This window comes from Pan troglodytes, chromosome 20 (assembly GCF_028858775.2).
Source record: "Pan troglodytes isolate AG18354 chromosome 20, NHGRI_mPanTro3-v2.0_pri, whole genome shotgun sequence".
Classification (NCBI taxonomy): Eukaryota; Metazoa; Chordata; class Mammalia; order Primates; family Hominidae; genus Pan; species Pan troglodytes.
The window spans coordinates 5,451,939-5,464,456 of record NC_072418.2 but is presented as its reverse complement, the minus strand read 5'-3'; the positions used below and the strand labels follow the sequence as shown (position 1 = coordinate 5,464,456).

At 61.0% G+C, this 12,518-nt stretch overlaps 1 protein-coding gene across 1 annotated transcript in view; it reads right to left on the bottom strand.

Annotated features, from left to right (window-relative positions):
• GNA11 (G protein subunit alpha 11) overlaps positions 1-12,518 on the bottom strand; it is a 30,094-nt gene that overhangs the window by 5,704 nt on the left and 11,872 nt on the right. Inside the window, exons 2-4 of the mRNA XM_016937030.3 lie at positions 8,453-8,637; positions 5,323-5,477; positions 3,741-3,869 (exon numbers count right to left, since the gene is read on the bottom strand). Coding sequence (XP_016792519.1) covers positions 3,741-3,869; positions 5,323-5,477; positions 8,453-8,637 — 469 coding nt within the window. The remainder of the gene's footprint in view (positions 1-3,740; positions 3,870-5,322; positions 5,478-8,452; positions 8,638-12,518) is intronic.

Genomic DNA, 12,518 nt, shown 5'->3' with positions numbered 1-12,518 from the left:
GAGCACAGAAGCCTTTCCCCTCACTGGGGCCAGGGACACAGATGTTCACCAAGCGTCACTCGCAGGAGTAAACACTGATGCCACAGTTGCTCCCTGCAGGGACCCTCCAGTGACGGCTGCAGAGGGCAGAGTTGCCGGTATCCTCCTGGGGCAGAAGAGCAGGCGCAGCGCCCCGCCCCGCGTGGTGAGCAGCTCAACCTCACACTCTGAGGCCACACACAAGCGGGAGAAAGAAAATCAGCTCAGACGATGTCTGCGGGCGTGCGTTCCTTACGGGACGTTTGCCTCTTTCTACTTGTGACTTTTCTAAGTTTTCTATAACGAGAAAAGGCACTTTGGTCTCCTTGAAAGAATACAAAGGCGGAAGCGGGGAGTGCCCCTCAGGCCCTGGCCCCAGGCCCCAGGGAAGGCCGGGGTCCCTGCAACTCTGCCGAGGAGAGCGGGGCTGCCTTGGGCATGTGAGTGGTGAAATCCACCTGGTCTGGTCTGCGGAGGAGTCCAGCAGGCACCGGTGGATGACAGATGTGCCAGGTGACTCTAAGGGACAAGAGGGCCCGCACCAGCAGCTGTGGCCAGGCGGGAGGACAATGGGTGTGCCGACACCAGGCCACAGCCCATCTGGAGCGCGAGGCCTCTCCTGCACGCCTGCGGCAGCCGGCAGGGCTGGGATCCGGGTCCCCCCATGTCTTGTCCCCACCTGAGGGAGCAGGAGCCTCTCCTCACGCACTGGGACGATCCCACCAGCCTTCAAGGCCTCCAGCTGCATCCCACAGCACCTGGCCGGCCCTCTGCCAGCGTGTGGTGGACAGAGGCGGCTGGCAGAGAAACAATGGTGGCAGAGGAGTAGGCTCAGGACGGGGGTCTGCACCCAGCACAGAGGGCACAGCCGGGCTGGGCGCGGTGGCTCACGCCTGTAATCCCAGCACTTTGGGAGGCCAAGGCAGGCGGATCACGAGGTCAGGAGGTCGAGACCATCCTGGCTAACATGGTGAAACCCCATCTCTACTAAAAAATACAAAAAATTAGCCAGACGTGGTGGTGGGCGCCTGTAGTCCCAGCTACTCGGGAGGCTGAGGCAGGAGAATGGCGTGAACCCGGGAGGCGGAGCTTGCAGTGAGCCCAGATTGCACAGCTGCACTCCAGCCTGGGCGACAGAGCAAGACTCCGTCTCAAAAAAAAGAAAAGGGCACAGCCGGAGCTGGGAAGGGCCTGGAAGATGGTGGAGAGGGGGTGACACACCCAGCCTGAGCTCAGCTCAGGGAGGGGACAGGACATTTCTGACAGAGGACACAGAGGCCTGCGCTGTTAAGAGGCCAGCGTGGGGCTGCGAGGGGACAGTCATGCCACAACCTGGCCTATGCCTGGCTCGCCTCAGCTGTATCCTGGGGTCATGGGCCCCGTGTGAATAAAAAAGAAGAAAAACTTGAATTCTCGTAACAATATACACCATCGCCCATGTCCAGAGAGGACACCGCAGCTTCTGAGGGCCCGGCGCCTGCTCGGGTCCCCGGGAACCATCCCAGAGCTTGGCATTCCTTGGCTTGTGGCCACGTTGCTCCATCCCTGCCTCCATCTTCACGCCGCATCCTCCCTGCCTGCGCTGGGAGGCCGAGCTGGGAGGACGGGTGGGGAGAACAGGCAGATGGCAGGGGGTGGCACCCCCAGCCCTGGGGTGGGTCTCAAGGCAGGGCTCTCGAGGAAAACCCCACAGACTTCCCGGAACCCTCACAATGGCCTCGGCAGTGCACCAGCTGGGTGGGGACACCCTGGCAGGGAGGCGTCCTTCCCTCATGAGGGCCAGTGCCAGGGCGAGCTCGCGCTGCAGGAGAAGGCACCCGCAACCGGAGCCACCGCGAGGCCCTCCAGGACAGGGCCGTCCAGCGCCCCACACGCACGAACACCAGAACCCGGGGACGGCTCTGATCTGGAAACAGGGTCTGTGCGGATGTCACTGGTTAGGATAACGTCACACAGAGGTAGGGTGGCCCTGGCCAAGGACAGGTTCTAAGAGAACAGAGGCAAAGGCGCAGGCGGGGAGGACGCTGCATGAGGATGGGAGCAGGGATGAGGCAACACGGCCACAAGCCAAGGATGCCAAGGATGCCAAGGAAGCCAAGGATGCCAAGGATGCCCAGGAAGCCCAGGATGCGGCCACCACTAGGAGCCGAGTGAGGCCTGGGCAGATCCCCTCAGCCTCAGAAGGACCCGGCCCCGCCCACACCTGCATCTCAGCCTTCTGGCCTCCAGCGCTGGGCGGGAATAAGGCCTGCGGTGGGAGTCTCATGCCCGACACCAGCAGCCCAGGACAGGCACGCATAAAGCCGGGACCTCGGCGCTGGAGATGTTATATGGGGCCAGGAGCCAGGCAGGCAGGGTCCACGTTCCCAGGGACAGCAGAGTCCAGCCAGCTGAGCAGCCTACCAGACACAGGACCCACTGAGGGTCCCCAGGGAGAACCCGGCTCTGCTGGCCGGCCCCCAGCCACAGTGGACCTGGAGCCCCAGAGGCCCGGCAGGATCCGCAGGGACAGCCCGTGAAGAACAGAATCCACCCCACACCACCCAGCTCCTCCACCCCAGCCTGGAGCCCTCCTCCCCACTCAGTCCCTGTGACCCCTCCTCCCCTCAAAGCCTCGGTCCCCACGACCCCTCCTCCCCTCACAGCCTCGGTCCCCATGACCCCTCTTCCCTGACAGCCTCGGCCCCTATGACCCCTCCTCCCCACTCAGTCCCTATGACTCCTCCTCCCCTCACAGCCTCGGTCCCCATGAGCCCCCTCCCCTGGCAGCCTCAGTCCCTATGACCCCTCCTCCCCTCACAGCCTCGGTCCCCGTGACCCCCCCACCCCTCACAGCCTCAGTCCCTATGACCCCTCCTCCCCACTCAGTCCCTATGACCCCTCCTCCCCTCACAGCCTCAGTCCCTATGACCCCTCCTCCACTCACAGCCTCGGTCCCCACGACCCCTCCTCCCCTCACAGCCTCGGTCCCCATGACCCCTCTTCCCTGACAGCCTCGGCCCCTATGACCCCTCCTCCCCACTCAGTCCCTATGACCCCTCCTCCACTCACAGCCTCGGTCCCCATGAGCACCCTCCCCTGGCAGCCTCAGTCCCTATGACCCCTCCCGCACCGTGCGGCACCCCCTGCTCCGGCCAGCACTCCAGACCCCAGCCCCATGCTGGCTCCAACCAGGCCCCCGGCCCGTCCTGGAGGCCCCGTCAAACGTCCTCCCTGCCAGGTCTCTTCGGCGGCCTGTCTGGATGGATGTGGCCACGCCCCCCACGCCCCCACAGCTCCTTCCCTGTGTGGCCCTGGCTCACACATACTTAGAGATAAATCTTATCCCCCGACCTGGTCAAACACACCCTGAGGATGAAGACCAATGGGCTTTCTTTTGTTTAATAAGACGAAACAGGGTCTCCCTCTGTCGCCCAGGCTGGAGTCCAGTGGTGCCATCATGGCTCACTTCAGCCTCAACCTCCTGGGCTTGAGCAATCCTCCTGCCTCAGCCTCCTGAGTAGCTGGGACCACAGGTGCACACCACCACGCCCAGCTAATTTTTAAAATTTTTTTTAGATATGAGGTCTGGCTGTGTTGCCCAGGGTGGTCTCAAACTCCTGGACTCAGGCGATCCTCCCGCCTTGGCCTCCCAAAGCACTGGGTGCGCAGGCATGAGCCGGCACACCGGGCAAATGAGCCTCTCAGTGCCCCCTCCCCGCCTGCTGTGGCCCGGGCAGTACCGGAAGATGATGTTCTCCAGGTCGAAAGGGTACTCGATGATGCCGGTGGTGGGCACGCGGACCCGCAGCACGTCCTGCTGGGTGGGCAGGTAGCCCAAGGTGGCGATGCGGTCAACGTCGGTCAGGTAGCTGCAACACAGCGGGGGGCGCTCAGGCCGGCTGCCGGGGGTGGGGGGGCAGGACAGGGACACAGCACCCAAACCAGCGGGAGGATGGAAAGCCACCAGGAGGGGGTGGACCGTGCACTGCGCCACCTACGGCAGTGTCTGAAGCAGCCCGGAGGGCTCGGGCCAATGGAGACCCTGGGGTCGGGATACGAGCCTCCCAACCTCTATCCTCTCTGGGGTCTCAGGGGACAGAAATGACCCAGCACAAGAGAAAGTCCCAGGACGAGGACTCCAGCTGGTTCGGGGGGTTTGTAGTAGAGCTGTCCAGAGACAGCCACCAAGGAGGGAGACGGTGACCCAGGGCAGGGGACTTCCCGAGAGAGGCCTGGCTGGCCCCAGGGATGAGGCTTCACAAACAGGCGCATCATTAGGAGAGTAGCAGCTGCAGAGGCTGCAGAGGTCCCAGCAGACCCCCGTGCCCGTCTCCCTGCTGCTCCCTGTACGTAGGTGCGGCACCCACCACGAGCAATGAGCCAGTGTCTACACAGCACAGCTACTGAAGTCCACGCTTGATTCCGGCTTCCTCGGTTCCCCTCATGCCTTTTCCTGCCCAGCCCTCTGGGTTGGGACAGTTTCCCGTTTTTGACGCCCCGGGCAGTCCTGAGTGGGGCGCCCCTCGAGTGGTCTGCCTGGGGTGGGGGTTGTAAGAGGCCAGGTGCCTGCTCAGACCTTTCCGGCACCGTGCGGAGGCCCTGGCGTTTTGTTCCAAGTGCTTGGTTATCTGGGCCCTCCCACAGCCTCCCAGAGGCAGGGAACACACGGAGGACGGGCAGGAGGGGCGGGGGACAGGCCTGTCCCTGTCCCCTTAGGGTCTCTCCCGGTGCTGGGGGAGGGCCGGGGCCTCTGCCTGCCAAGCATGGAGGGCAGCAGTGCACAGCCTGCCGCACGGGGGCCTCCACCTGCGGCCACAGCCCGGCCACCTGTCAGCACACAAGTCATCCCCTATCCCAGGCCCAGAGACTGGGAGAACCCTGACATCAGTCAAGGTCACAGCCAGTCACTAGTGGGAGACGTGGCTCTGGGGACGATGCCACAGGCAGGAGCGAGACGGCCCAGGGTGTGTCTACCTCCCATCCCACGGCCCTCCTAGGAGACCGTGGGTTTCCCCCACAGGCCACAGGCCGGGCTCCAGCACCGAGGGTGGCCAGGAGCTCACTCCTGACCCAGGGAGGGCAGCAGCAGGGCCAGGCATACAAGCAGGCCAGTGTCACACCAGAGTCCACCGGCTCCTGCCAAGGCGTGGCCCCTCCAGGGATCTGCTCTGGTCCCTCCATCCGGCCAGGTGGCCGGGGCCCACCGCATCCCTGGCGAGCAGGCAGGGGGCACCACAGACGCCGCAGAGGGCTTCCCGAAGGGTCCCAGGCACCGGCCCGCAGCTGCCGTCCCCAGGCCGCCAGCGGTGCGGCCGCACTTACTACTTGGCGGAGTCGGAGAGCTGGTACTCGCGCCTGCGGTCGTAGCATTCCTGGATGCCCGGGTCCTCCCACAGGGTCTTGATGGCACTGACGTACTGATGCTCGAAGGTGGTCACCTTCTCCACGTCCACCTCCCGGATCAGGAGCGCATTGGCCTGCGAGGGCGGGCAGGGGAGAGGTCGAGAGCTCGCCGGGGCCACACAGCCACCAGAAAGCTTGTGACGGCCCCTCTTCCAGGCGTCGGCTGGCCCGGGCGGCATTCCGCAGGCTGCGCAGTCAGGACCACTGACAGTTCCGTGTGAACACATGTCAGAAAAACGCGAGGCCGCCTGGCGGTGTGGTTCCTCCGAACAAGGCCCCACAGGCAAAGCCTCCCGGCGGTGCGGTCTGCAGGGTGCCGGGGAGGCCGGGTTTCGATTCACTTCTTAGAGGTGGGGAGGGGACGGTGTGGGGAACAAGCATGTGTAGAACACATACACTTCAAACCCAGGACCCACAGGAGGGCAGTGCAGCGCCGAGCACGACCAAGCATGACGACAGAACTAACCAACAGCCCCAGCACTCGCTGCCTCGAATTCTCCAGACACACCGGGAGGCAGGAAGCCCAGTCACAGGATGTTGCAACCAGCGGCATCGCCTGCAGTGTGCAGCTCCAGACTCGGTTTCTGCCCCGCCGGCTTCTCTCTTTCGTCCGAAAAATGCTTATCAAACATCATCAAGAGCAGATACCACACCCAGTGCTAAGGACGGCGTGTGGCCCCCGAGCTGCCGCACTCAACAGTTTACATGGTGCCCCAACACGAGCCGCCTCCCCCTCACGGAACCCTGGGCGGCGGGTGGCATCAGGCCCCAGCTTGCTGCCCTGTCACAAAGGAAGGCCAACCGCACAGACACGTGCTTACACACACACGTGAACACCCTTTGGGGCAGACACTGTGGGGGGGCCATCCTTTCCCCTCCTGATGCTCTGTGTCCCCGTCCCCGGGGCGCACAGGCCGACATGACCAGCCACAGTTTGGCTGAGGGACTGGGGAGGGGACATACCGGGTGGGACCCAGATGGGAAAGAAGGGAGCCTTGCCCTGGGCTCTGGGAGCCACGGGGCCCTCCCAGGCCCCCCAGAGTGGAGACTCAGCCCTTGCTTGTCCCCTCTGAGCAACGCTCCCTGGCCCGAACTCCGACTTCAGCCCTCCCCTTGCCCTGCCCCCAGCCTCTCAATCTGGGCTGGGATAAGCACACCTAGGGGGACTTGGAAAAACAGACACAAACCCCAAAAATCCCACTCGCTGGAAACTTCCAGATTAGACAGCAGCAATCTGCTTCTGCAGAGAGCCAGAGAGCACACCCAGCCTTCCCGACCACACGGACTGTCTCCAGCACTCGGCTCTGCTGCTGCTGCTGAAGCACCATGGGCAACATGGCAGAAATGGGTATGTGCCAATAAAACTTTATCGACAAAATCAGTCTGCAGTTTGCAGACGCGTGTTTCAGAAGCTGATGGAGATCTAAGCCCAAATATGAATGTGGACTCTCAGAGAGGGCCACAGCTGGAAGAGATCACAGCGGGAGTCAGGGCAAGTGGCAAACCAAGATCTAAGGGCAAGAGCCCTACCCCTGAAAACAGGGCTACGAAAGCGGGATCAATGGCCCCTCAGCTGAAAGGCCCCAGGGAGGCCACTGGCAGGAGCCACGGCTGCACGGCTGCTGGGCCTGCCCCACAGGGCGGCCACTGGGGCAAACTCTCTGGACGCTTCTCAGAGGGCAAAGCCAGAGTCACCCTGGGACCCAGCAATTCCGCTCCCAGGCGTAGCATGCAACTGAGGGAAGGGAACACGTCATCCACATAAACACACATCCACAGACGGTCACGGCAGCTCCGTTCCCAACAGCCCACACATGAAGGCACTCAAATGTCCTCCAGGGGATAAATGGGCAAATACGCGGTCCCTCCATGCACTGGAACATGACTCAGCCATGAACAGGGATGAGGCTCTGACACAGGCCACTGTGTGGATGCACCTTGAGGACGTCACACTCAGTGAGAGACGCCGGACACAAAAGGCCACACAGCGTGCAATCCCATTTCTATGAAATGTTCAGGACAGACCAATCCACAGAGGCAGGAAGGGGATGTGTGGGTGCCGGGGCTGGAGGAGGGGGTGGGAGTGACGGCCGATGGGGAAGGGGCTTCCTTTGAGAAAATGAAATCTGGAATCCAACAGCGGTGATGGCTGCACGACTATGCAAACATATCGAAAACCACCAAATTATACACTTTAAGCAAGTGAAGTGCATAGAATGTGAATTATAACTCAATAAAGCTGTGATTTAAAAACAGGGCCTCAAATGACCTCTACTTTATCAAAAAAAAAAAGAAAAAAAACCAGGGCAGAGGCCAGGCATGGTGGCTCATACCTGTAATCCCAGCACTTTGGGAGGCCAAAGCGGGAGGACTGCTTGAGCCCAGGAGTTCAAGACCAGCCTGGGCAACATGGTGAAATTCCATCTCTACAAAAAATACAAAAATTAGCTAGGTGTGGTGATGCACCTGCAGTCCCAGCTACCCGGGAGGCTGTGGTGGGATCACCTGAGCCCAGAAGGTCCAGGCTGTGATAAGCCTTGACCATTCCATTGCACTCCAGCCTGGGCGACAGAGCGAGACCCTGTTTTCAAAACAAAACAGAACAAAACAGAAAAACAGTGTGAGAAGGTGAGAAGTACAGCCCCATGGGTGAGTGTCAGGGCCGAAACGAGGTGCCTGGTAGGCTGCTCAGCCCGGGGAAGGGGCCGGAACCAGGAGCTCACGCTGCTGACTCCCAAGGCGACCTGGGCGAGCGGCTCACCTCACAGGGCCTCAGCTTCCCCACCCGCAGGATGCAGGCGCCCACAGCTACTTGGGAGGGAGGCTGTGGGGCTTGGCCACGCAATGCCCATCACAACTCTCCAGTTGGCCCTCAGGAAGTCAGCGGTTGCTGTTTCCATGTCCATGACTGGAACAGATGGATGACCAGGGGTAGCCTGGGCCGGCCGGGACCCCCGGCATGGCCCCACCCTGGCAGCGCGGCCACCGTGCTCACCACCAAGCCCACAGCTGCCCAGGCGCTCCCCTCCCCAGGCGCCCGCGGGCTCACCTTGTTCTGCTCGTACTTGTAGAGGATCTTGAGCGTCTCCATGGCCCGGATCATGGCCTGCATGGCGGTGAAGATGTTCTGGTAGACGAGCTTGGTGAAGCCGCGCTTGTCCTCCTCCGAGTAGCCGGCGCCGTGGATGATGCGCATCTGCTTGATGAACGTGCTCTTCCCGCTCTCGCCCGTGCCTGGGGGACGGGGCACGTGAGGGCGGCCGGCAGCCGGGGCCTGACTCTCGTGCTGCTGCCCCCTCTTACCCAGACCCCGCCGTGCTGAAGCGCCCAGCACAGGAAACCAAGGCACGTGAGGCTGACCGTCTCTCCACCAGACGCCACAGCCTCCTGACTCCTCGGAAAGAGTTTACAAAGCGCCCTTCCCATCTTCCACCAAGCCAGGGTCTTACTGGAACCACCCCTTTTCCAGAAGTTCTGCAAGGACACACTTTCCTGGGGGCCAATTGTTGGTATTTACGTCAAAGACCACACGGTCTCAGGCCAAATCAAGTCGCACGGCACCGGCCCCGCAGCTGGGACTGTGCAGCTCCACCACGGTCACGCCAGTTCATGACCAATGCTCGCCAGAGGGACAGCACACAGACGTGGCGGCGGTGCCCTGACAGACGGGCTCACCCCAACGGCATCTCTGCACAGACCACCCCAAGGGCTGGGCGCCCCCTTCCCCAGAGCTTTGCTCAGCGGCCACGGCCACACTGCCCCCTGCGCGCCAAGCACCCACGAGACTCTCCCCTCTCCCTCTTGGTGCTGTGGCAGGGTCAGCCAGGACCGTTGTGCCTGCCACAGGTGGCCCTGAGCACATCCCTGAACCCCTTTACGTCTCCACGCCTGCCACAACCTTGCTAATACCCACGATGCTTCCAGAGACGAGTACGCTACCACCCCATCTCAGAGATGGGTACACTGACGGTCCCAGAGCCCCAGAGGATGAAAAGGATTAGCAAGTCAGCCTGGAAAAACTATCGGGAAGGGGGCCCACGTGGCCAGCTGTCGCTCCACCCCAGCCTCCAGATGAGCCCCCCACACATTCTGGGTGACATGGGGGTCCTCACTCCAGCCCCTCTCCTGCCTCTGCCTCTCACTACCTGGTCACCTCCTGGGCAGAGACTCCATCTCCCCACTTTTCTTCACCCTCACACGCTGGGATGCCAATGCTGGGTTTTCCAGTGTGTCCACAAATCTCTGATGCTCATCCCTTCCAATATTGGAACCTAATTCCCCTCCCCTTGAGCATGGGCTACACTTAGTGACCTGCTTCTAGCAAACAGAATGTGATGGAAGTGACAGTGTGCCATCTCCAAGGCCAGTTCACAAAAGGCACAGGGCTTCCTCCTTGCCCTCAGTCTCGGGTCAGGGGCTCTGGGGTAGGCAGCCGCCATGCTGTGAGGACCCTCAAGCAGCTTCAGGGAGAGGCCCACGTGGTGAGGAACTGAGGCCTCCCACCAACAGCCACTAGAGGGAGCCAACTTGTGAGTGGCTCCTCCAGCCCCAGTCCAGCCTTCAAATGATGTGGCCCTGCTTGGCTGGTATCCTGACTACAACTTCTGAGAGACCCCAAGCCAGGAGGATCACTCAACAAAGTGCTCCCACATTCCCAACCCTCAGAAACTATCTGAAATAAGTTTTGTTAATTTAAGTTGCAAAGTTTTGGGGTGACCCCATTACACAGCAATAGTTAACTTCTAATTTCTAAAAAGAGACTGCCTCAACTCTCTACTCAGGTATTAACCTTGCTCAGGCCCCCGGTGCCCTAGAGACTCAAGCGTCACCGCCCCCTCCCAGTGTGCCCCCAGCCCACTTCTCCAGGCTCGCCTTCACCACCCTGTGTCTCTGAATCTTCCAGCACCTCCCCACTTCCACACACGTCCTACGCTGTGCCCTCTGCCCACAGTGCTGTTCCAATCACAGCTGCCTAAAGGCTGCCTGGTGCTGGGACCCAGCTCACTTCCTCTCACAGCCTCTGCTCTAGAAAGCCCCCAAGCCCCAACACAACTCTCCCTCCGGTTCTTTCTGGAACCTTCCTTGCTGCCCATGGTAGACATCTTTGCACAGGTGCCTGTCGCAGACCCCCTCACCTGGCAGCTCCTAGAGATGAGACAGGCTGCGTGTGTCCCACGGTGGCCACAGTGCTGCCTTCGGGAGGCCCTCGACAAAGCCCAGGAACTGCCCACAGCACCTGAGCTCCCTGTGGGGGGTCTCGCAAAACACCCAACACATCCCGAGTGGGGAGCCCCGGTGGCAGCTGCCTCTCCCCAGTACTTTTCTCAAACACCCTGAGTCCTTTTCAGAAGAAAGAAAATTGATTTTGATTGTCTCAGGTAGTAATCCGCCTCCCAGCCCTCACCTCATCCACAAAAGGTCAAACCCACTCAAGTTCCAGGACAGGAGGAGTGAGGGTGAGTGTGAAGGTGAAAACACCTTCTCCCCAGAGGGACCCCCACACGCCCTTCCCTCACCGCGCCCTGAAGAGAAGGACGGTGGCATGGAGGGGATGCAATCTGAGGCCAGGGATCCTCAGCCTCAGCTCTACTGACCGGTGCTGAACCCTGGGCCCTGAGGGGTGCTCAGCAGCAACCCTGGCCCCCACCCACTCCATCTCAGGAGCACCCCCCCGAATTGTGACCACCACAGATGTCCCCAGACAGTGCCAGTGTCCCGTGGGTCAAGACTGCCCCCAGATGAGACTCTATGTCTAACAAAATGCTATTACAAAGATGGCTGCTCCGTGTTTGTTTGGAAGGGTGTTGCACCTGGAAACAGCAAACATTCACACACACTGAAAGCCACACCTGACACGAGACCAGCACACACTGCAAGCCTGCACCCCAGCACAGGCCCCATGCTGCAGGCAGGAGGCGACGAGGGCCCTGCACTCGGGTCAGAAGGTGCCGCCCCTTGGTAACTTTGCACCCAAGACACAAGGTCCCTCAGGCCATAAACATCTCAACTATGAAACAGAAAAGCAAGCCTCAGCTCTCAGCGAGGATGCCGGGAAGACCAAGACGGCCGAGAAGGAGTCTGAAACGCCACAGGTCACTGCCCAGATGAGAACTGGCTCGGTACTACTGTTTGGGGTTGTGTTTTGTTTTTTCAGATGGAGTCTTGCTCTGTTGCCCAGGCTGGAGTGCAGTGGCGCAATCTCGGCTCACTGCAAGCTCCGCCTCCCGGGCTCAAGTGTTTCTCCTGCCTCAGCCTCCTAAGTAGCTAGGACTACAGGCATGCGCCACCACGCCTGGCTAATTTTGTATTTTTAGTAGAGATGGTGTTTCTCCATGTTGGTTAGGCTGGTGTCAAATTCCTCACCTCAGGTGATCTACCTGCCTCAGCTTCCCAAAGCGCTGGGATTACAGGCGTGAGCCACTGCGCCCGGCCTGTTTTGCGTTTTGTAAGGAAGGCAAAAATGACAACCACAGCCCTGGCTCGCCAAGGACCCCCATGGAGCTCTGTAGAGGCAATATGGGTACACTGATGGGGGAGGGAGGTGGTTCACACCTATGCACCCAGGCATGCACACATACATATGCATTAATGTGCATATATGCACACAATGCACACGTGCACACCCACACATACATGTATGCATGCATGTACATCAGCATACACGTGCACGCTGCACGCACACATGCATGTACATGTACACACACATGCAGCCCGTACACAGCTGGGTGGCTGCATGTTAACCCATGTGCACCACTCCCGCTGGGTGAAGCCACCCGTGTCTCCCACATAACCCACCAAAGCCAGGAGAGGTTGCAGAGGGAGGCAGGAGCCCAGCAGGAGTTCTGGGCCACCGGAAGCCAAGCCAGGCCCAGGTGGCCCCGGGCCTCTGGTGCCCCTGAGGTGCTGGCCACTGTTAGGCCCAGCCGTACAGAGGCCAAGGGCGAGGCTCTGGACAGCACTCAAGCCAGGCAACGTGACGACATTTGGGTTTTCAAGATGCTTTGGCCCCAGCCTGCTTTTCAAGTCGCCCTGTCTCCCCGCGCCAACTCAGCTGCTGCCGCCTCCCGTCACACAGCGCCTTGGAGCTGGGACGCAGGGGTCCACACACAGCAGAC